Source organism: Mus caroli, unplaced genomic scaffold, assembly GCF_978045245.1.
Source record: "Mus caroli unplaced genomic scaffold, Mus_caroli_1 scaffold_1, whole genome shotgun sequence".
Lineage (NCBI taxonomy): Eukaryota > Metazoa > Chordata > Mammalia > Rodentia > Muridae > Mus > Mus caroli.
The window spans coordinates 161455020-161480300 of NW_028227256.1; the positions used below are offsets into that span (position 1 = coordinate 161455020).

Consider the following 25281-nt stretch of genomic DNA (forward strand, 5'->3'; position numbering starts at 1 on the left):
GACCACGTTGAAAATATCTTTAAATCCTGAAGGTTATAAATTGGTAAATTAGGACAAAACTTTTGCAGGTTTAAAATTCTTCAATATTTTGTTTACATTCTCTTTGTTTTGGGGGTGTGCGAAGTGTATGAATGGGGGTGGACATGCCATGGCACACACATGGTGGTCAGATGATAACTTGCAGGAATTGGTTCTCTGCTTCCACCATGTGGACTCTGGGGATCAAGCTCAGGGTCTTGGCAGCAAGCTCCTTCACCTGCTGAGCCCTCCTGCCAGCCCTCACACTTTGTTTACTTTGTACCCCATGTGGTTTTCTGAGAGGTACTGAAAGGTGTAAAAGAAAATACTTAAAGAACTATATAAAATTCCTCTGTGGTTTCATTAAATTAAAGGCATCGATTTAATTTTAACAGGAACTATTTTGATGAGGAAGGTGTCACAGAATTTGACATGTTTCACTTTTGTTTGAAAACCATATTACTTAAAAATTAGAAAAGAGTGTTCATACAGCAGGACTTGGATACATTGTGGTGAAATTTGAGGCTGATTTTGCTTAAATGTTTTTTTTTTTTAATTAACAGTTTCAGTGACTTCACATTATAGAGTAGAGTACAATATTGGCATGTTTGTAGAGGCTTTGCAATCAGAAATAACTAGTGTCTATATGAACCCTGGAGAGTAAGAACTGAAAGAGAAAAAAAGAGGAAAGAAAAAGAAGAAAGGGTGAGCAAAAAAACAGTATAACTGCTGTACCTGGGTCAGTCATGGCTACATGCCACCACTCATGTTTGTCTTTAGGTACTAGCTAGGAGATCCTGGGAATCTGTACACACAGACACACACACACACACATGCACACACGCATGAGCGCACATATTGAAAAACAATAATAGCTATATGATAAACCCACAGACAATATCATAGTAAGTGAGGAAAATTCTAAAAGTATTTCTGGGAAAAAAAAAAACAACAAGAATGTCCACTTTCACCATTTCAAGAATAGAAGACATATCCAGAGCAATTAGGTAAGAAAAATAATTAATCTATCCAGTCACAAAAGATGTCAAGTGTATCCTCAAAGTGTTCTTGATTATAGACCATACAGTCTTACACATAGAAGAGTCTAGAGACATCACGTGCCAAAGAAAGATCAGTTTTTTAAAGCTCATATTAAAATAAAAATGTAAAACCAAAGAAGCCTCATTTAGGGGAAGACATTCTGCTTGGCAGTTTGTTGATCAAGAATACCCGTTTGTTGCCTCCTCTTCCCCAGTCAATTTCTGTGTGGTGTTTGTAAGACACCCCCCACCCCCGACTTAAGGATGTTAGTTTTGCTTAGTTTCCCAGTCAAGCTACTCACCCAGTTGTTTCTGCTGAGTATTGTGAGCATTGGTTTAATGATGTTTTGCTATCTGCCATTTCTACAATCTACTCCTTGCTATTTATTCTTTTACTTTTGCTTGCTTACTATATACTTGATAAGCTGATTCAAACTGAGAAATATGGATATTGAAGATTAACCTGTGGGATACATGAAATAAGAACACTTGATAGAATGTGACTGGCCCGTCTGATAGAATGAAACTCTATGACTTATAACAATGGATCAACTTGGAGGGTTGTATGTTAAGAGAAATAAAGAACAGAGAAGCAAATGAGTTTCCACTCATTCATGGAAGCTTTAAAAACCTTCACAGATACTGAGAGGAGACCAAAATTCACTAGAGTGGGGAGAGCAGGAGAAGGGAAGAGCAATAAGAGGGTAGACAGTGGATATTAGATAGAACTAGCTGGAATAAATTCCATAGCACCATGGATAACTGTGTCTAAAACTATCAATTACATGTTTAAAAATCACTAGAGAGGAAGAATTTGAAAGTTCCCAGTACATGGAAATGAGAATATCAGAGGATTTAATCATTACACATTGCATGTGCGTCTTGCATTACAAAATTGAATACTGTAAAAATACAAATATCATAAAAACGAAATTTAAAAAAAAATCTATTCTAGTGTACACAAGCATGACTAAATGAAAGAAAAAATCAAAAGAAACAATCATGTAAATGAAGGGAAAAATGAAAGGAAAATGATAATTAGCAAAGACAGACCAAGTTTACATATTGGAAACGATCTTTCTGATCTGCAGTCATTTCTATAACAAGTTCTGCCTATCACATGAGAGGGGAGTAATTAAAGAGGAGAGAGGGGAGAGCAAAGGAAGGTGGAAGGGGGAAAGCAGAAATGAGTGGGGAAAGGAAAGGAAGGGAAAGAAAATAAAGTCTTAAAGTCAAATTACAGATGACAAGGCTTTGGCTCCTTGGTTAAGCCGTGATTATGTTACTCAATGGAAAATAATTTATGTCAATCCTGGAAATATAGATTCGTTTTTCACCTAACTCCAATGTTATTTCCAACTGGCAGTTAATAGGAACTAGCTGGAATGAGTTGGCCGTTCTTGTTCTGTACTTAATGACGCAGAGGTTATGTCACAAGCATTCATGGCACAGCAGTAACTTTTCTTACAGAGGTGATGAGGGAACCTCCTTGGTCACCACACACTTTTCAAGTCATTCCAGGAGAGGTGCCTGGCCATTCTCATGTGCTTTCCGCATTAAATTCTTTCTAATCCTGCTACTAAAACTTCAGAGGAAACACCTGGATGCTAATATGGCCATAGCTTAAATTTTCCCCAAGTGGTCACATGATCTTTGACTACTTCTTTACCTCTTACATTAGCTCTGAAGTGTGCCTGAAGTATGAAATATGCTCTAACAAATAGGTAGTGAGTTTGGAGTCAGTGAATATCTAACTCAAATGGTATTGGTGTGAGATTGTGGAATTGGAAGCCACCGAGTGACTTTAAGAGATGGTGTGCCATCTTTCTTGAGGACTTCATGATTAATAGGTTTTAAAACTTCAGTAGAATGGTCAAGGGAAAAACAACACATAAAATTGAGATGTAGGTGGATGGAAATGATGGCTTACATAGCAGAAATGTTGATTGCTTGTCCTCTAGTTGTTGAGGTCACTCTCTAGTTCTTATAGCCTCAGTTCTTTGGAGAGTGTCCTGTGCCCTCAATGGCCTCTCAAGACTTAAATAATGATTCTCCAGTCACATCCTCCTTAGCTTTTATGGAACTACATTCTAGTTCCATGTAGAATATATGGCTACGAATTTTATCTACTTCTTTTCTTTGTACTTATGCTGCATTTAAAGGCACTCTCTCGGGTCAGAAACTATGCCTTACTCACAGGTATGCCTATTCATAGGTAGATTTACTTGCCTACCCAAGTCTAAAGAAATACCTGCTTATACATTTTGGAAAAATTAATAAATCAGTTTATAATAACCAAAGTTCAGATCCTCTCCCCTTGATCATTCTAAGTACATTTCTTCAAAAGGATACACATGAGAGTAACGGTATCTATACTCTCTTGTAACTTCTACTTTAACAAATAAATCTGCATATATTAAATTGCAAAGACAAGTGTCTGTGACTAAATGCATACCTCCTGTGTATAAAGACAATACATTCATTTGACTGTGTATCAAGTAACAAGTATTATGAGGTTGGCATAACACATAGCTATTAAAGCATTTTCCATAATATAAGAGAAAATCACAGATTCAAGAATCATTGTCCTTATGGGCCACTTCGCTCCCCATTCTGACACTTGGAGTCACTCAGTGATGTCATAATTGTTTGCTATGTCATACTGGTTGTCAATAGGGGGTTGCCACCATCAAGAATAAGATGCATTGTAAGAACTCCTTTTAACTGAAATTTCCTTTGTATTAAGATGTGTATCATGAGCTCAAATTAAGTGAGAAGATGACTGCACTAATAACTGGTGGTTGTGGACTCTTTGGACCACAATGGCCATTTGATGATGTCCCAAAGGCAGTCACAAGGTAAGAAAGAACTATACCAAGATTACTGAAGTAAATCAGGATGAAAACTTTTAAATAGTTTATTTGAACTATTTTTATTTTGTTATTTTATTTCATTTATTCACTTTACATCACGATCCCTCCCCTCATCCCCCACCCCCTTCTCCTCTGAGTGGGTGGGAGCTCCCAGGGATATACCCCCACCATGGCACATCAAGTCTCTGTAGGACTAGGTACATCCTCTTCCACTGAGGCCAGACAAGGCCACCCAGCTAGAAGAACATATCTCATAGACAGGAAACAGCTTTTGGAATAGCCCTCACTACAGTTGTTGAGACACTCATAGAGACCAAGCTGCAACTCTGCTACTAATGTAGAGGGGGCTAGTTCCAGCCCATGTATGCCTTTGGTTGATGGTTCATTTTTTTTGAGAACCCCCAGAGTTCAGGTTAGTTGACTCTGTTGGTCTTCCTATGGAGTACCTACCCCCTTTGAGGCCCAAAATCCTTACCCCAACTCTTCCATAAGAATGCCCATGCTCCATTCACTGTTTGGCTATGGGTCTCTGCAACTAAGTCAGCTGCTGGGTGGAGTCTCTCAAAGGACAGCCATGATGGACTCCTGTCTGCAAGCATAACAGAGTATCATTAATAGTGTCAGAGGGGTCCCTACATTTCTTGTATACAGGTGAAATTTTGGGTTGAAAGTTTTGTGGGTGGGTTGGAGTCCCTTTTGCTCTATGAAGTTCCTGCCTGGCTACAGAAGGTGGCCTCTTCAGATTCCATATATCCAGTGCTGTAAGTCACAGCTAAGGTCACCCTCAGTGATTCTTGGGTGCTTCCCCTATCCCAGGTCTCTGGCACATCCTCTAGACATCCCCTACTTTTCCACCCCCACTAGTTGCAGATTTCCACTCATTCTCATAGCCATCTGGCCATCTGTCCTTGCCCTCCCCACACCTGATCCTGAACTCCCTCAATTCCTCTCCCCATTCCTTCTCCCACACTCTTCCTTCCCTCCATCTAGCTCCTACAACTATTTTATTCCCCCTTCTAAGTGAGAATCAAGCATCCTAATCCGGGCCTTCCTTTTTGTTTAGCTTCTTTGGGTCTATGGAGTGTTGCATGGGCATCCTGAATTTTATGGCTAATATCCACTTATAAGTGAGTACATGCCATACATGTCTTTTGGGATCTACCCATTTGGGATCTATCCATTTGGCTGCAAAATTTGTGATGTCTTTGTTTTTAATAGCTAAATGATAATCCATTGTGTAGATGAACCACATTTCTTTATTCATTCTTCAGTTGAGGAACATCTAGATTGTTTCCAGTTTCTGGCTATTATGAATGAAACTGCTATGAACATAGTGGAGCAAGTGTCTTTGTGGGATGTTGGCACATCTTTCAGGTATGTGCCCAGGAGTGGTGTAGCTTGAGTAGGTCTCCCTATTATTGGAGAAACCACCAAATTGATTTCCAACATGGTTGTATAAGTTTGCACTCCTACCAGCAGTGGAGGAGTGTTTCCCTTGTTCCACACCCTCAACAGCACCACTTCAGACTTTTATCATAGCTACTCTGACCCGTGTGAGATGGGACCTCAGAGTTGTTCTTATTTGTGTTTCCCTGATGAATAAGAACTTTAAACATTTCTTTAAGTGTTTCTCAGCCATTTGAGATTCCTCTGTGGAGAATTCTTTTTGGCTCTGTAACCCATTTTTAGTTGGGTTATTTGGTTCATTGGTGTCTAACTCCTTGAGTTCTTTATAAATGCTAGATATTAGACCCCTGTCAGATGTAGGGTAGGTGAAGATTCTTTCCCAATCTGTAGGCTACCATTTTTGTCCTATTGACAGGATTCTTTGCCTTATAGACACCTTTCAGTTTCATGAGGTCCCATTATCAATTGTTGATCTTAGAGACTGAGCCACTGGTGTTCTGTTCAGAAACTTGGCTCCTGTACCAATGAGTTCAAGGCTATTCCTCAGTTGATATTCTATTAGATTAAGTGTAACTTGGTTTATGTTGAGGTGTTTGATCAACTTGGACTTGAATTTTGTGCAGGGTGATAGATATAGATCTATTTGCATTCTTCTACAAGCAGAAATCCAGTTAGACCAGCACCACTTTTTTGAAGATGCTTTCTTCTTTCCATTGAATGGTTTTGTCAAAAATCAAGTTTCTGTGGGTGTATGGATTTATTTCAGCGTTTTTGATTAGATTCCAATGATCAAACTGACTGTTCCGATACCCATATCATGCTCTTTTTATTACTATTGCTCTGTAGTAGCCTTAGGTCAGGGGTGGTGATAATACTTCTTTTTATGGTACAGGATTGTTTTTAGCTATTCTGGGTTATTTTTGCTTGTTTTTCCATATGAAGTAGAGGACTGATCTGTCAAAGTCTGTAAAGAATTGTGTTGGAATTTTGATGGAAGTTGCATTGAATCTGTAAACTGTTTTTGATGAGATGGCCATTTTCACTATGATAATCTATTGATCCATGAACATGGGAAATCTTTCCATCTTCTGATATCTTCCTCTATTTCTTTCTTCAGCGACCTGAAGTTCTTGTCATATAGGTCTTTCAATTGCTCGGTTAGTGTTATACCAAAATATTTCATATTATTCATGGCTATTATAAAGGATCTTGTTTCCCTAATTTCTTTCTTTCTTTCTTTCTTTCTTTCTTTCTTTCTTTCTTTCTTTCTTTCTTTCTTTCTTTCTTTCTTTCTTTCTTTCTTTCTTTCTTTCTTTCTTTCCTTCCTGAGACAGGGTTCCTCTGTGTAGCCCTGGCTGTCCTGGAACTCACTCTGTTGACCAGGCTGGCCTTGAACTCAGAAATCCGCCTGCCTCTGCCTCTCAACTGCTGGGATTAAAGGCATGCACCACCACCGCCGGGGTCCTAATTTCTTTCTCTACCCATTTATCATGTGTATAAAGGAGAGCTGTTGATTTATTTTTTTAGTTAATTTTATATTCAGCCACTTTGCTGGAGGTAGTTATCAGCTGTAGCAGTTCTCTGTTAGTATTTTGGGGGTCGTTTATGTATACTAACATCATCTGAAAATGGTGGTACTTTGACTTCTTCCATTCCAATTTGTATTGCTGTGATCTCCTCTAGTTGTCTTATTCCTCAGACTAGAACTTTAAGTACTATATTAAGTAGATATGGAGACAGTGGAAACCTTTGTACTATTCCTGATTTTAGTAGAATTTCTTTAAGCTCTCTCCATTATATTAGCTATTGGCTTGCTGTAAATTTCTTTTATTATGTTTATGTACGTGCCTTGTATTCCTGATCTCTCCAAGACTTTTAACATGAAGTGATGTTAGATTTTTGTCAAAGGCTTTTTCAGCTCTAATGAGAGAATCATGTGGGTTTTTTTTCTTTCAGTTTGTTTATATGATGGATTACACTGATGGATTTTCATATATCGAACCATCCCTGCATCCCTGGGATGAAGCCTACTTGATCTTGATGGATGATGTCTTTGATGTGTTCCTGGATTTGGTTTGAGAATATCTTGAGTATTATTTTATCAGTGTTCATAAGGAAAATTGGTCTAAAATTCTCTTTCTTGGTTGAGTCTGTGTGGTTGGGTTTCAAGGTGACTATGGCTTCATTGAGTTTGGCATTGTTCCTTCTCTTTCTATTTTGTGGAATAGTTTGAGGGGTATTGGTATTAGCTCTTCTTTGAAAGTCTGGTAGAATTCTCTACTAAAACCATCTGGGCTTTTTTTTTTTTTTTTTTTTTTTTTTTTGGTTGGGAGACTTTTATTGACTGCTTCTATTTCCTAGGGGGTTATAGGGATATAGGGAGGCTTAAATAGTTTACCTGATTTCAATTTAACTTTGGTAAGTGGTATTTGTCTGAAAAAAAATCACCTTTTTTTTTTTTAAGATTTTCCAATTTTGTGGAATACAGGCTTTTGAAGTAAGACCTAATGATTCTTTGAATTTCCTCAGTGTCATTATGTCTTCCTTTTCATTTCTGATTTTGTTTATTTGGATACTGTCTCTTTATATTTTCATTAGTTTGTGTAAGGGTTTGTCTATTTTGTTGATTTTCTCAAAAATAAAACAACAGCTCTTGGTTTTGTTGATTCTTTGTATTGTTTTCTTTATTTCTAACTGATTGATTTCAGTCATGGCTTTGATAATTTCCTGTCTTCTACTCCACTTCAGTGTGCTTGCTTCCCCCCCCCCCCCGTCCCTAGAGATTTTAGGTATACTTTTAAATTGCTGGTATGGAAACTTTCTAATTTATTTTTGAGGCACTTAGTGCTATGAAGGAAGTTTCTCTTAACACTGCTTTCATTGTATCCCATGAATTTGGGTATGTTGTGCCTTCATTTTCATTGAATTTTCAAAAGTCTTTAATTTTTTTTTCCTAATTTGTCCCTGACCCAGAAATTATTGATTAGAGAGTTGTCAGATTTCCATGTGTGTGTAGGCTTTCTGATGTTTTTGTTGCTGTTGCTGTCTAGCTTAATCAACAGTGGTCTGAAAAGATACAAGGCATCATTTCAATTTTTGTGTATCTGTTGAGGCTTGCTTTGTAACCAAATATGATCAATTTTCAGGAAGGCTTCATAAGGTGCTGAGAAGGTAAATTCTTTTGTGTTTGGGTGAAATTTTCTATAGATACCTTTTAGGTCCATTTGATTCATGTCCGTTAGCTTCATTATTTCTGTTTAGATTTTGCCTGGCAGTTGGTGAGAGTTGGGTGTTGAAGTCTCCCACTTTCGAAGTGTGGGATTCAGTGAGCAATTTAAATTTTAGAAATGTTTCTTTTACAAATCAGGTGTCCTTGTGTTTGAGGCATAAATGTTCAGAATTGAGATATCATCTTGGTAGATTTTTCCTTTGATGAGTATGTAGTACACTCCCCTGTCCTTTTTTGATTAATTTTGGTTGAAAATCTATTTCGTTAGATACTAGATATATTTTATTAGATATGGCTATTCCAGATTGTTTCTTGGTCATTTGCTTGGAAATTTTTTTCCAGCCCTTTTACTCTGAAGTAATGTGTATCATTATTGCTGAGGTGTGTTTTTTGTATCTAGCAGGATGTTGACTGCTGTTTTCACATACAGTCTGTTAGCCTGTGTCTCTTTATTTGGAAATCGAGTCCATTGATGCTGAGATATATTATGACCAGTAATTGTTAATTCCTATTATCTTGATGTTGGTGGTGTTAGTGTGTGTGTGTGTGTGTGCATGTGTGTGTGTGTTTACTTCCATTGCTTTTGCTGGTACAGAATTACTTCCTGTTTTCTTGAATGTGGTTTTACTCCTTAGTTGGAGTTTTCCTTCTAGTATTTTCTGTAGGGATGGATTTGTTACAGATATTGTTTAAATTTGGATTTGTCTTTAAATATTTTGTTTTATCCATATATGTTGATTGAGAGTTCTGCTGAATATAGTAGTCTGGGCTGGCATCTGTGGTTTTATAGAGGTTGCAAGATATTTATTCAGGCCCTTCTAGCTTTTAGAGTCTCTGCTGAGAAGTTGGGTGTAATTCTGATTGTCTGCCTGCATATGTTACCTGGTCTTTTTTCCCTTGCCATTTTTAATATTCTTTCTTTTTTTCTATAAATTTTGTGATTTGATTATTATATGGTGGGATAATTTTCTTTTTTATGTCCAACCCAATTGGTGTTCTATAAGCTTCTTATATGTGTATAAGCTTCTCTTTCTTTAGGTTAGGAAAGTATTCTTCTATGATTTTGTTGAAAATATTTTCTGGTCTTTGAAGCTGGAACTCTTCATCTTCTTCTATTCCTTTTATTCTTAGGTTAGGTCTTTTTATGGTATGCCAGATTCCCTGGATGTTTTATGTCTGGAATTTTTTAGTTTTAATTTTTTCTTTGACTGGCATATCAATTTCTTCTATCATATTTTCTATACCTGAGAGTCTCTCTTTGATCTCTTGTATTCTGTTAGCAATGCTTGCCATTGTTCCTATTCTTGTCCCCAGGTTTTCCATCTCCAGGATTCCCTGTTTGTGTTCTTTTTGCCTCTGTTTCCATTTTCAGGTCTTGAACAGTTTTACTTATTTGCTTCATATATTTAACTGTATGGCCTGTATTTCTAAGCTAGAATTCAGTGCAATCAATGCAGAACCTTTTACATGTTCCAAAATAGAAGCTCCACCAAAGAAGTTGTTGTCAAAGGCTAGTCTGATCACCATCTTTAGTTAGCTAAAAGGTTCACTGGTTACATTGTCTCCTTTCACGCTAAGGACTTTACGTTCCAATTTTGCAGCTTGCAATGCTTCTTCCTTTCCCATCCTCCAGGGGGCAGTGACCAGGAATATGACTCTAAACCACAGGCTCCCAGATCAGCACCAAACCCTTCCTGCGCTGTTCCTGGGAACGTCAGATTTGTCGCAGGAGCTTCACACTGAGCCTGCGCAGACTGTAGCTGTCGCGTGAGCGCATGCGCCTTGCGGAGAGTCCGGCCCTGACGGCTCTGGGCGGGTCTGGGCTGCTCCAGTGTTTTGGGGCCCAGGAGCAGTGGGAGGAGCCGGCGGGCTCACCGTGGTAACCGCTGCGCCGCCGCTGCCGCCGCCGCCGCCGCCGCCGCCCCCCCTCCTTGCAGGCCTTGGGACTGTCACCGCTCTGCTTTGAGGGTACTTTGGCCGGGTCCCCGGAAGTAGCCCTCCTAGATTCTCAGACACTCCCATTCTCCCCACGCCGCTGCCGCCGCTGCCGCCGCCGCCGCCATGCAAGGCGAGGACGCCAGATACCTCAAAAGGTGACGACCGGGGCTCCGCCCTGAGCAGGTCCTTAGGTGTTTCCCGGCTGACCAGGGGATGCCCAGGGGCAGAGCTAGATGTGAGAAGGGGTGGGACGCAGGGAAGGAAAGAAAGAGAAAATGTTGGGGTGGAATAAAGGATGGGCCCTGCGGGGGCGCGAGGTCCTCTTTGGCTTGGAGGCGTCCTGACAGCATCTGATGATGTCCTTGCTACATTAATCTATAACCTCATTAAGAGGCAGGTTAGGCGAGATAAACCCCATATTTCCTGGGTTTTGTTTTTTGTTCTGCCCCACTCTCCTGGATTCCTCAATAGATAAATCCCATGGAAGCTTGGAAATGAATTCTGTCACATCACCAATTTGTGTTCAGTTTGAGATTCATAAACCATGGTGGGGTGTGTGGAATAAAGACGGACGTAGTGGTTTTTGCTTTATGCAAGACTGGATTGAGATGTTCAGTCAGCTGGTCTTGGTCCACTTTACTCACTTGACGGTCACATACACTGTATAATTTCTGTAGGAAGTTCATTATTATTAAGACCTTGGCATGCGAAAGCCTACTATTTTTTTTAACATATGTATGATATCAGCTACACCAAGAAAAAGGAAATTTTGTGAGATTCCTTAATGTCTGTAAAAAATAAGACCACCCATGGTTAGAAAAATATACCTCTCACTGAACCAACTGTGAGGGAGCAGTGAATAAATTTTAAAAATGCTAATTTGGAGTCTCTATTTTTCGTTAAAGCTCTGTTGCTAATCCACTGCAAAAGAGCACATAGATTTGTTTTTTGGACATAATTACTTCATTTGAAAACGAGAGATAATACTTTCTGAAGGACATAAGGACAAAGTATGAAAATACTTTTGAGAGAAAAAACATGCATGTTCGTTGGTGACATTAAGTCCTAATAAAATTTGTTAAGTATATTTTCACTTACTTGATAGGGTTCTAGCCATATCTTACAAGAAAAAAGAAATAATCTTGCAAGTGGTAGTGGATTCTTGAACATAGTCAAATCGTTGTAAGATAAATCAACTATACTGCTTGTACAAGGCAAGGGAATACAGTGCTTTGTCATTTTCATTTTATATCTTTAAAGAAAAGGCAAATGAGAAGACTTTCAGTAGAGATTTGTAAAAGGAATATGTAATAAAAACAAACACACGGCCAGTGTACTCATTCTAACGTCATTTTGTTACCATATACACATGTGCCCATTCCCATGCTCCTGTACACACACCCTTTATCTGTCAAGTACAATACACTTTCTAATTTCAACTTTAAACCGAAGGTTGTTTTAAAGAACGTGCTGCTATTGTAGCATTTGCTGATTTTCATATACTATCGTCATGTCCGATGTGGTTTTATTTAGATTCATTGTACTAGTGTGGACCCTCTTAAAACCACATCATCTAGAAAACAATCAATACAACTGATCTACTCACTGTGATGTTTTAGTCATAATCTGGGAAAAGGTTGAAAAAACATTGTTCAATTTTGTCTAAGTTTGCATTGCCTTAGCATGTGTATACTTACACACATATATGATATATATATATTGCACATATATATATATTGCATATGTGTGTGTATATATATATATGTGTATGTGTGTGTGTGTATGTATATGGCATACAGACATAATGGAAAAGGCAGGAACTTGCTGGATTTGATATATATGATGCTTTGTTCAATTTTTTTCACAGTGTATAATTATGTTCCACTTTGGTTATACTGTGCTGTACTATATATAGTATGCTATAACACTTTATTCCTTTTTTTGTAATGAATAACATTTATTGCACAGATACAGCATAAGCTGTTCATGACCAGGTGTTGATAGGTACTCAGGGTGTTTGTGCCTTTGCCTGTTAGGAATAGCTTTACTGTCATCATGACACTGCTCTCTCTTCAGTCATTTAGTGTATATATAAGCTTGGCATACAGGATCATGAAGTACTTCCCTGTTTGACTCACTGAAGAACCAGCAGGGAGGTTCCCTCAGTTCTGTACCTTATATGTTCCCCCATATGTATGAGGACTCCAGTTATTCCCACACTTTGCCTGTTATTTTCTCTTTGTGTTTCATGTGTTTGCTCTGTAATTGTAGCTATTCTAAGGGCTGTAAAGTGGTGTCTTATTCTGTTTTGATTTGCATTTCCTAATTACGAAGTAAATTGAGCTCCTTTCATCCTCTTTGGTCATTTGTCTTTCTTTTTTAGGAAAAAGTGGTTACTGAAATATTATATATATATATATATATATATATATGTGCATATATTAATATTAGGCATTATTAAATATGCAATTTACAAACATTTGTCCCAGCCTTTGGTTGTCTTTTTACTGTGTTGAATATGTCAGTACTGTCAACAATTTTGATTTGTTGAAGTCTAATTTATTAATACTTACTGTGGCTTTTGAAACCGTATTTAAGAAACCATTGCTAAATTCAAGGTCATGAAGCTTTTCCTTATGTTTTATAGTTTAAAGTCTTAAATGCTGGTCTCTTCTCCACTGGAATTAATTATTGTATATGGTAGTTAAGAATATCTAATCTTCTTAGCATCGTTTGTCAGAGATTGTTCTTGCTCTGTGTGGATACTTGGAGCATCCTTATTGAAGATTAACTGACTGTAAACATAGGTCATTTCTTGCACTGTCAGTCCTAATCAACTACTAATATGAATATTCCTTGAGCTAGTAACGTACTGCTTAAATTGGGAGTGTTTGCATTGAGTGGGGTGAGTCCTACAACATTGCTGCTCTTTATCAAGATTATATTTGTTGTTTATGTTTGTTGTTTAGGGTCTTTGTTTCCATGTAAATTTTAATGTTGTCTTTTCCTTCTCGAGGCTGTCATGGGGTTCTGTTGACTCCCTGAGTCGTCTGGGGAAAATACTACTATCTGAATAATGAGTCATCCAGTCCTTGAACATAGGATGGCTTTCTCTTTTTTTAGTTTAGATGTAGAAACAGGGTGGACGTTATGGATGTCCTGTGAGACTTTAATCTTTTTTTTTATTTTTTGTAGGAAAGTTAAAGGGGGAAATATTGATGTACATCCATCAGAAAAAGCTCTCATTGTTCAGTATGAAGTGGAAGCTACCATTCTTGGAGAAATGGGAGATCCCATGTTGGGAGAACGAAAGGAATGCCAAAAAATGTAAGTTTCTTTCAGCTTGTATACATTATGAAAATAGGAGATTTTATATAACCTTCATACAAATGATATTATTTTAAACTTCATAGACAATAAATGGTTATAATATCCTTCTTGACCACTTCAGCTTAATTGAGGAAAGATTGCATTCAACTGTATAAATGTAGAATATATTCTAGAGAAAGTAAAACTTTTGTAATGTTAAGTGAAATTAATCACAAAAGATATGTTTATATGGGAGTTTTTGCTTAATTTAGAAATTCGGAGTCTTAGAAAATCCTCTATTCCTTCTCCCATAGAATTGCTGGGAGTGGTGCGATGTTCAGATGTTGTACCCAAATGGGGCACAGATCTTGAATTGGCTCCTGAAAGCCTCCTGGTCCTCTGAAGAATGCTAGTATGTGACAAGTTGTCTTTTAGACTGCACTTAGGTCCACATCCTGCTCACTTTCCCTTATTGACTTAAAAGAGTCCCTCGGGACCTGTTCTTTTTCATTATTCTGAAGTTTTGCTGGTAAACTTCCTACCTTCCTTCAATAACTTTATACTAGTAGAGAAGATTTGATATGACTTAATGTTCTCTCTCAACCCTCTTCTCACTGCATAGCACTGACTTGGTAACTAGTTAGAAAGAATTCCTACTTATACCATGTTGTGTTGGATCGAGGGTGCTCGGGTAGCTAGGAGCACCTGTGAAAGTACTGCCTTAAGTAGATAGCATTGACTCTGGTACTTAAGCACTCTGGGGATGGTTTTTCCCCACAGGAACATTGCTTCTCATAGAGATATGGTAGGTTGTCACTGTAAGGTGGTCACATTGGCATCTAAGGTAGGAATGTACTGAGCCTCCATTTCAGTGATGCTGTGGCTGAGAAGCCCTGGCTTGTTGCACCCTATGAAGAGAAGCCGCTTGGTGTCTCGGTTTGCTGTCCTCACTGGTTTTCTGTTGGCATCAGAAGGAGACTTACTTAATGACCCGTATTAAAGATAAATGCGTTCTCTAGACTGTACAAGTCTAGAAAAGTATGTGTGCATGCTCACACTGCAGTCCAGCTAGCTCACACTTTTGTTCTTTTTTATGTTTTTTCTTGTTTGTCATTGACTACCTGAGATTATATGACCTGAGCACTAATCAACATCTCTTGAGATTTTATTTTAGATTTTCTAGAGAAAAGTTGTCTTTAACTTTAGAGTCTCATGACCTACACTTCAGGAGGGGAATTTAATTTTTTAGTCCTAAAGGATATACTCCCTAGCAAAAGGTGTGTCACACTTACTAACAAAAACTGTCTCACACTCACTAGAAAAAAGGTGTCTCACACTCATTAGAAAAAGGTGTGTCACGACCACTAGCAAAAGGTGTGTACCAAAGGCATTACCAAAAGGAAAATGTGTTTTGATAACTCAAGAGGTTTGTTAACTGGTGAAGAAGAGGAAATCTGTATAACTTGAGATAGGTGTGGCATAAACTTTCATTACATTGGAGAAGTCAGTGATGTCCTCGAACCACAAACGTGGCATTTCAGCCTCTTGCATTGCTCAGAAAAATGGTATAAGCTGTTCTCAACAGAGTTCACCTTTCTGAAGATCTCTTTTGAGCAGCTGATTGTTATGGTATAGAAATCATACAAGTGATATTTTGTTAGTTTTTAATAGATGCTGGGTGCCTAACAAAAAGTACTCGTGTGGATTAAAAGCAGTCGAGTAGCTCCAAGTGTCATTTCAAAACAAAACTTGTTTTACTCCAGTTTCCTTTTAAAAGATGCAAAACTGAGGAGTCTATACACTAAAACCAAAAATGTTTGAGTTTATATAGGCTAAACTGGGTTGCTAATATATAGGGTGATAGAAAGTAGACCTAGAAGAGATTGAAAATTGTTCATATGTATATGTATATATATATTAAGACAACAGGAATCTCCATACCCATTATAATGGCTAATGCCCATAACACTGGCAACAGCAAATATTGACAAGAATGTAGTGACAGGAATTCCCAGTCATAGCTTGCAATAATATACAGAATATGCCATACCATAAAATGGCATACATTATATATAATCTAAATACAGGCTCACATAATATCCAGTAATTATGTTTTTAGATGCTGTTTAAAACTTACATGTACATAAAAGTCTAACAAATATACTTATAGAAACTTAATCCAAGAGAGCCAACAATTGAAAGCAACCAAACTATTATTTCATAGTGAGTGGATTAGCTGTGACACCTCCATATTATAAAGCATTATTCAAAAATGAAAAAGAAATGAATTATCAAGTACCAAAAGACATAAATATTGTTAGCCAAAAGAAGTCAGTCTGGAAAATGTACGTACTCTACAGTTCCACATGTCTGACATTGTAGAGGAGGCATAATGGTTCGAGTGTATCATGCTCAGGTTGAGGACGTTCTAGAGAAATAAAGCTTTTATGTGTGACACTACAAGACATTTATAAACACAGATCACAGAGTGAATGCTACATAACTAGATAATTATTAAGTGAATGCTTAATAATTAGATGTGTTAGTATTAGTTCTTGACCTACATTAGGGTTCACTTTTTGTGTTCTGTGAGTTTTGATAAAGATAATAACTATGCCACACAGATACAAGGTGATAATCAGAAGTACACAGTAGAAACTGGGAGAGAGGTGAGCATGTAATCTGTACTTTAAACACTTTTATTTTCAGCTATTAAAAAGAATGAATTTATGAAATTCCTAGGCAAATGGTTGGACCTGGAGGGCATTATCCTGAGTGAGATAACCCAATCACAAAAGAACTCAAATGATATGTACTCACTGATAAGTGGATATTAGCCCAGAAACTTAGAATACCCAAGATAGAAGATACAATTTGCAAAACACATGAAACTCAAGAAGAACGAAGACCAAAGTGTGGACACTTTGCCCCTTCTTAGAATTGGGAACAAAACACCAATGGAAGGAGTTACAGAGACAAAGTTTGGAGCTGAGACAAAAGGATGGACCATCTAGAGACTGCCATATCCAGGGATCCATCCCATAATCAGCCTCCAAACGCTGACACCATTGCATACACTAGCAAGATTTTGCGAAAGGACCCTGATATACCTGTCTCTTGTGAGACTATGCCGGGGCCTAGCAAACACAGAAGTGGATGCTCACAGTCAGCTATTGGATGGATCACACGGCCCCCAATGGAGGAGCTAGAGAAAATACCCAAGGAGCTAAAGGGATCTGCAACCCTATAGTTGGAACAACATTATGAACTAACCAGTACCCCGGAGCTCTTGACTCTAGCTGCATATGTATCTAAAGATGGCCTAGTCGGCCATCACTGGAAAGAGAGGCCCATTGGACATGCAAACTTTATATGCCCCAATATAGGGGAATGCCAGGGCCAAAAGAATGGGAGTGGGTGGGTAAGGGGGGGGGAGGGTATGGGGGATTTTTGGGATAGCATTGGAAATATAAATGAGGAAAATACCTAATTAAAAAAAAAAAAAAGAAAATCATACAAAGGAAAAAAAAAACCTTTTTTTGGAAAAGTAATCTACCCCAAAAGCCTAATAGAAATTTAAAGATATGTTTAGCGAGCTTCATTCTTGTTTTGTTTGGAATAGTCTGATTCGATAGCCTAGGCTGACCTTGAACTCAGGAATCTGCTTCAGCTTCCCCTCCAAGTTCTAGAACCCTCCATGTTCTAGAACTGAGTTTTCTTATCAGGCCTTGCTAGTGATGTAGTTCTCCTGTGCCTCTTCTCAGATTTATTGAGAAACACATGTTTTCTGGTTTGTCCTTTGGGGGTTATTTCTGTGTACCATCCTTGCTATATCTGCCTTACAATGTTCAGCTAGAACTGTCCAAAATAAAGTCAATTATTTTAAACACTTAAAAGTTATCAACAATAAAGCCAGACAGCTTTAAGAAATATGCTAGGGAGTATATTCTTTAGGACTAAAAAATTAAATTCCCCTCCTGAAGTGAGACTCCAAAGTTAAAGACAACTTTTCTCTAGAAAATCTAAAGTAAGATATAAGAATGTCATCGTAGTGAATGTAAGCTGGGAGGGAGATCCAGGTCATGCTTGCAGATTCAGGAGAACCATGGGTGTGCAAATGCTGACGCTGAGTGCAGTGCTTCTGTAGATTCTCATCCATGGCTCCCTGGGGTAGCTTGCTCTCCTCCTACAAGATAACAAAAATCACCATCTTTTTTTTTTTCCCAAGACAAGGTTTCTCTGTGTAGCCCTGGCTGTCCTGGAACTCACTCTGTAGACCAGGCTGGCTTCGAACTCAGAAATCCACCTGCCTCTGCCTCCCGAGTGCTGGGATTAAAGGCGTGCGCCACCACCGCCCGGCAAAAATCACCATCTTCACAAAGAAAGAATTCTGTCCAGTAGGCCCTCGGTGGCTTTCTCCTTCTGAATGTAAGTCTTGCACAGGAGGATTTATCTGACAGTCCTGATGTTATATTTTCATAGTTCTCTCTCATGCCTTTGAACAAGCAGCCATTGTGTTCCTTGGCACCATCTTTTTTTCTTTAGACTTATAGTTACTATTCTGGGCTCAATTCAAGAGGAAGCAAGTCTGAATACCTCAGAGGATGTATACAGCACTTGTCTTGCATGTGCCAGGTCCTGGGTTCCAGCCCTAGCACTGCAAGTAAAGAAAAACTTGGAAATGTTGTGTTTAAGCATAAATTATATCACTTGTAGCAGTATGTATTTCATATTTAGTAATAAGACTGTTTTATAAAAGAACTACTGCGTCAAACAGGACTTCTGAATATTGTGTCCAGAAAGTCTTAAAAGATTTATGTTGCTTTCAATTTACATAACTCTAACTATATCTACATCTTTAATAAGATGTTTCTTTGGCCAGAAGGTATAGATTCTGTATAATTTACAGATCATCTTAGAACAGTATTATTGAGTCTGTCATGTATTTCTGTAATGTCTGAACTGGCAATTCGCATGTGCTTGCAGCATCCGTCTGAAGAGTCTCAATGCTAACACAGACATAACCTCTCTAGCCCGGAAAGTGGTTGAGGAATGTAAACTCATCCATCCCTCAAAGCTAAATGAGGTTGAACAGCTTTTGTACTATCTACAGAACCGCCGTGACTCATTGCCAGGAAAAGGTAAGCAGAAGGAGTCTGCAATTTTAAATTCAATACCAAAGGCTAGCATTTGTCATCTTCAAAATCTTGTATTTACTTTGTAAATATATATGTAACACAGTGCAGTACAGTACAGTATAAAAATTCATAGTTCTGAAAGCTGTATTCATTTTGGTGGTGAGTTCTTACCAGTGTCAGGACAAACAAACAGATGAATTTGTTTCCTACATTGGAGGTTTTATGCTTCTACACACAGTGGTGTTTCACTGGATGTGCGCGTGTGCACGACACTGGAATAAGGGAATAAGTCTGCCATAATGATTGTAGAATAATAAAAGGCATATTTAGGGCAGAAAATATCTTTTCTGTCCAAATTAGCCTTATATTTTCTAAGTTTGCTATTTTTACTTAATCTATAATTTGAGTTGAATTATGTAAGTATTTTAAGCATTACTGTGCACTTGGTGAATATCACATGTTTTCGATGGCCATGATATTACTCTCCTCACGCCTTTTCCTTAGGACAGTGTAACATTGCTCAACGTTACTTCATTCTTGTCATTTTCCTGTCCTCAGTTCCCACAAAAGAACTGGGCCGTTAATGGTTTACAACTCAGAAAATATAAAAGATAGTTTCAAATAAAAATGGAAACACATGTGCAAATGGATTACTGAAAGTTTAGTGATTAAAATGTGCTGTATAAAAAAAGAAATATAAAAAAGTATCCACTATATATGGATAAAATAATTCAAGTCAGTATTATTCTCTTTCTGTACATTAATAGTTGTAGTTTTACTATATTTTAAAACTATATTTATCTAAATTATTTTTTTAACTTTTTATACTTTGATAATTTAGAGCCTGACGCCTCACTCTAAGGCAGGAAAAGAGGACTGTAGTACATTTTAACACTACGATTCGACACCTTAAATGATTGTTTTCTTTGCTCATCAAAACTACTCTTATAATAAGTTACCTGTTAGAGACAGAATCTGGCTGTCGATGACACGCCCTTGTTGTTCATGGACACCGCCTCTGAGAGAAGGAAGGGCCACTCCTGCTTTACTTCATTAATTGTTTATGTGTCCTAGGGAGAACAGGCTTTCCTAACACTTTTATGATCAAGAGCATGTTTCTCATTTCCCATTGCTCTTTCTGCATCGCGGTCTTCCTTTCATTAGTATGTATTAAGTGTGTGTGTGTATTGTAGAGCCGTGGTTTGCATTATGACAGCTGGAATGTAGTCCTCGGGTATCTCTAGCAGCCTCTCACAATCCCGTGCCCATCCCTTGTCCTTACCAAGTAATCTCTAGTAAGGGTCAAATCCCTTACATGGATATTTATTTGTTAATTATACATCTTTTGATAATACTTTTATAGTTAATTTATTTTAATGTATGCATGTTTTTGTTTAGAATATGAAAATATGCCTTTAGCTGAATATTATCATTAATTTCTGTAGTACCTTCAAATGCTTCCTTGAGAATAAATGAGAATTAAATTGATGTAAATATCAAATATTTACCTTTTAATTTATATCCTTTATTTCACTTTTCAGACAAAAATCATTCCCTCCTCCTTATTTCAGCTTATAATGCTGCTATTATCCTTACTCTTCATATATTACCTTTACTTTTTATGTTATTTGGTTTTGTATTTGTCATTTTCTTTATCCTGGTGATTTACCTGATCGCAATATTAGAACAAATATCTGATTTTTATATGGAAATATTTTATTTTATGCATTGAGAAAGTTTTCATCAAATATTTATCTTTATATCCTGAGCTTAGGCAGCAGTAAACTCACCTGCTTAAAATAAAGAGTCACTCCAAAACCCTTAAAAACTAATTCTCAGGGTTTTTAAAAATCTTTTTACAGAAAAAAAAGAAAAATCAAGCAAGCCTAAAGACCCACCTCCTTTTGAAGGGATGGAGGTAAGACCGAGTGATTTCTGTTCTAATAAATGAAAGACCTTCAGCTTTTATTGTCAATAATGTACATAGCCATGTTGTTCAGATGTGAAATTTGAAGTGATTCAGTTTAGAGATACCTGAAAAATCAATGCTTAATTGATAAATAACAAAAATTGTTGGTGGTACTTCACAACACATAATTTTAATTTTATTAAAATAATGGTGAAGTATTCTGAATATTTTGAAATAAGTTTCAAAATATTTAATCTTTTATAGTAGGTACAAATTACATTGAAATACATTGAGAGACAAATTGGAGAGTCTATATATGTTCCATTTTATTTTGCTTATACTTTCATATCAGCATTCTAGTACTTTACATCTCCATCACAGCCCCTCCTCCTCTCTTCCCAGTCCCATCTTACAAATCCCTTCCACCATTGCCCCCTCCTCTTCTTTCACAAAGCCCCACATGGGTACCACCTCACCCTGGGGTATAGTCCCAGCAGGATTAGGCACATCCTCTCCCACTGAAGCCCAAGCAGGCAGTCCATCCAGGTAGGGGGCAAGGGGTGCTATGGCAGGAAACAGAGACAGAGACAGCCTCCGTTCCACTTGTTAGGAGACCCACATGAGGACCAAGCTACACATTTGCTATCGATAGATGAGGCATCTAGGTCCAGCTCCTGCATGCACCCTGCTAAGTGGCCCAGGCTCTGTGACCCCCATGGTCCCTGGTTAGTTGACTGTGTAGATCTTCTTGTGGTGTCCATGACCCCTCTGACTTGCTCACTTCTATCTTCCACTCTTCCACAAGAGCTCCACCTGAAGTTTAGCTGTGGGTCTCTGCATCTGCTTCCATCTGCTGGATGAAGCCTCTCAGGAGACAGTTGTTACAATGTTCCCATCTGCAGGCATAGCAGAGTATCATTAATAATGTCAGGGTTGGCCCTCTGACATGGGATGGGTCTCAAGTTGGGGCAGTCATTGGTTGGCTGTTCCCTCAGTCAACTCCATCTTAATCCCTCCACATCTTGTAGGCAAGACAAATTTTAGGTTAAAGGTTTTGTCGAGAGATTAATGTCCTAAAATTGCTATCTACAAAAAGATGGCTATTATCTGTTCTTTGCTTGTTGCTATGATAAGTAATATATTGATCACAAAATGCCATCCATCTGACAGTGATTCTGTCCATGAGAGCTGCTGAGCGCTTCCTACCTCTGTTTCAGATTGACGAAGTGGCCAACATTAATGACATGGACGAATACATTGAGCTCTTGTATGAAGACATTCCAGATAAGGTTCGGGGTTCTGCCTTGATCCTACAGCTTGCTCGAAATCCTGATAACTTGGAAGAGCTATTATTAAACGGTGATTTCTCTTTCTAAATATTAAAAGTAGAAAATCATGTAAAACAAACCTACTCTTGAAGTTTATACTGAGATCTTAAATATTTTATGTTTGTAAATGCACATATGCATGTTTTTCATGTCTTAAATATTTAATTTTGTATTTTAATTTTTTCTTCTATGTATTATGAATATTTTCAATGTATCACTTATCTTCCTCTCTTTCTTTCTTTACATGGTAGGTCTATTTTCCATTCTCTTCTTTTCACCCTGCTTGTGTGTTTGAATCTCAAGAATTTCTGTTAGAACTAGATTATGACTGGATTACTGTAGGTTCCTTAATCCATTTCTGTTTATTAGTGTGTTTAGTATGTTTAACATTGAATGCTTACAAGATAGTCTTGATCATTTTGTATTTGCTATGAATGACAAAGCCTTTAACATGTCTCTATATTTTTTTAATTAGGAACAGTTTTATCATGATTCTTAACCTTTTTTACTCTCTGTTTTCTTCTATTATTGTTTTTTTATGCTAGGTATTTTCTAGTTTACCACTTGAAGCTAATTTTCTATAATTATGGTTTCCTGAGGTATTATCTTAGTGATGTCTTGACATTAGACAGTTTCAAACAATCTTGTTCAAATTACTACAAACCTAATTTTAACAGTATTCAGACATTTGATCCAATCCACCCTCTGACTCTTTTCCCTCCCCACTCTCCTGTTCTGTAAGAGTACTAATGACATATCTCTTGTATATGTATGGGTTATGTGCATTTCTATATGCATGTTCATAGATGTATGCATTCTCGTGTGTGTGTGTGTGTGTGTGTGTGTGTGTGTGTGTGTGTGTGTAGAGGCCTAGGGCTGATATCGAGAGTCTTGCTTGGTCACTGTCTGTCTGTCTGTGTGTGTGTGTGTGTGTGTGTGTGTGTGTGTAGAGGCCTAGGGCTGATATCGAGAGTCTTGCTTGGTCACTGTCTGCCTTATTATTTGTTCCTCAGTTGAGCCCAGAGCTTGAAGATAAGATTAGTCTAGCTAGTCGGCTTGTCCCTGTGGTCCACCTTCTGAGCTCTGGAATTACAGGCAGGTTACTGAGAGAGACCTTGCAGGGGTCTTCCAAGAGGTGAGAATGAAACCTCAGTTCAGACTGGCTTCAATCAGCCTGGATCAAACCTGGGGAGTCTGACACTAGGCAGTTCATTATCAGCATATTTAAAACACAACACAATTTGGGAAGAAGTTACCAGACAACACTCATTCCCATTCCAGGTGCAGAGAAAAGCTTAGGTGTGACTTCCTAGAAACTCCTTTACAAAGTACGTGTGAGCCTGAGGGCGGGCGGGGTCTAAAGCTAAAAGGCCTAGATTCTAGTGTCATCTCTGATGGAAATAGGATGGAGGTCAGTGGAACATGTGACTTCTCTTCCCAGGGTGGGTTCTATTAGCTGGGAGCTAAGGAGAATGGTCTAGGAAGGGTAGAGTCTGGGATAAACATTCAGGGTAAGGCCTGTCTCTGCAGATAGCTAAAATGTCACCAGGTCATTAACAATATCCACTCCCAGGGCTGGTGAGATGGATCAGTGGGTAAGAGCACCCGACTGCTCTTCCGAAGGTCCGGAGTTCAAATCCCAGCAACCACATGGTGGCTCACAACCATCCATAACGAGATCTGACTCCCTCTTCTGGAGTGTCTGAAGACAGCTACAGTGTACTTACATATAATAAATAAATAAATCTTAAAAAAAAAAATATCCACTCCCAGCTTTCTGGGTAGAAATTCCATTGAGGAGAGGCCCCTATGTTTAACATTCTGGTTCCCTGGTGCTCTGTGGGCACAAGGACTTTTGTGCCTCCAACAGATGACAGAAATTCTCTTGCAGTTTCCATGTGTCATTTTTCCATCTTCATGTGTGTAAGCTTTCTGAGGTGAATCTGCGTATCTTATTGATGATGCTGTGTAGTAGACACAAAGCTGGGCTTCTCTTCAGGCCTTTGGTTCTCTTGTCCTTTGTTTTTGCAAGTCTGACCACAACCAGGTATGTTTAAGTGTTAATGTCATTCAGTGTGGTATACTTGGAGTGTGTATACATTTCGGTCTTGAGCAGATAGTTTTAGCTGTTATTTTTTCATTTTTTAATTTCAATTAGGTATTTTCTTCATTTACATTTCCAATGCTATCCCAAAAGTCCCCCACACCCTCCTCTAACCCCCTTCCCCTACCCACCCAAACCCACTTCTTGGCCCTGACTTTCCTCTATACTGAGACATATAAAATTTGCAAGACCAAGGGGCCTCTCTTTCCAATGATGGCCGAAAAGGCCATCTTCTGATACATATGCAGCTAGAGACATGACCTCCGGGGGGTACTGGTTAGTTCATATTGTTGTTCCACCTATAGGGTTGCAGATCCCTTTAGCTCCTTGGGTACTTTCTCTAGGTCCTCCATTGGGGGCCCTGTGATCCATCCAATAGCTGACTGTGAGCATCCACTTCTGTGTTTGCTAGGCCCCAGCATAGTCTCACAAGAGACAGCTATATCTGGGCCCTTTCAGCAAAATCTTGCTAGTGTATGCAATGGTGTCAGCGTTTAGAGGCTGATTATGGGATGGATCCCCGGGTATGGCAGTCTCTAGATGGTCCATCCTTTTGTCTCAGCTCCAAACTTTGTCTCTGTAACTCCTTCCATGGGTGTTTTGTTCCCAATTCTAAGAAGGGGTAAAGTGTCCACACTTTGGTCTTATTCTCCTTGAGTTTCATGTGTTTCGCAAATTGAATCTTCTATCTTGAGTATTCTATGTTTCTGGGCTAATATCCACTTATCAGTGAATACATATCACGTGAGTTCTTTTGTAATTGGGTTACCTCACTTATTATATCATTGTCCTTTCAGCAAAATCTTGCTAGTGTATGCAATGGTGTCAGCGTTTGGAGGCTGATTATGGGATGGATCCCCGGGTATGGCAGTCTCTAGATGGTCCATCCTTTCGTCTCAGCTCCAAACTTTGTCTCTGAAACTCCTTCCATGGGTGTGTTGTTCCCAATTCTAAGAAGGGGCACAGTGTCCACACTTTGGTCTTCGTT

General features: G+C 38.3%; 1 protein-coding gene across 2 annotated transcripts in view; it reads left to right on the forward strand.

Annotated features, from left to right (window-relative positions):
* Positions 1-3764: 3764 nt before the first annotated feature.
* The window catches only part of Kifap3 (kinesin associated protein 3), a 135336-nt gene continuing 113819 nt past the window's right edge, over positions 3765-25281 (forward strand). The window contains exons 1-5 of one of the 2 annotated variants that reach the window (XM_021160355.3): positions 3765-3916; positions 13701-13832; positions 18801-18955; positions 20815-20870; positions 22079-22220. In XM_021160355.3, coding sequence (XP_021016014.1) covers positions 3837-3916; positions 13701-13832; positions 18801-18955; positions 20815-20870; positions 22079-22220 — 565 coding nt within the window. In that variant the 5' untranslated portion in view covers positions 3765-3836. Of the gene's footprint in view, positions 3917-10403; positions 10661-13700; positions 13833-18800; positions 18956-20814; positions 20871-22078; positions 22221-25281 lie in introns of those variants that run through there. The other variant, XM_021160363.2, reaches the window with a different exon arrangement.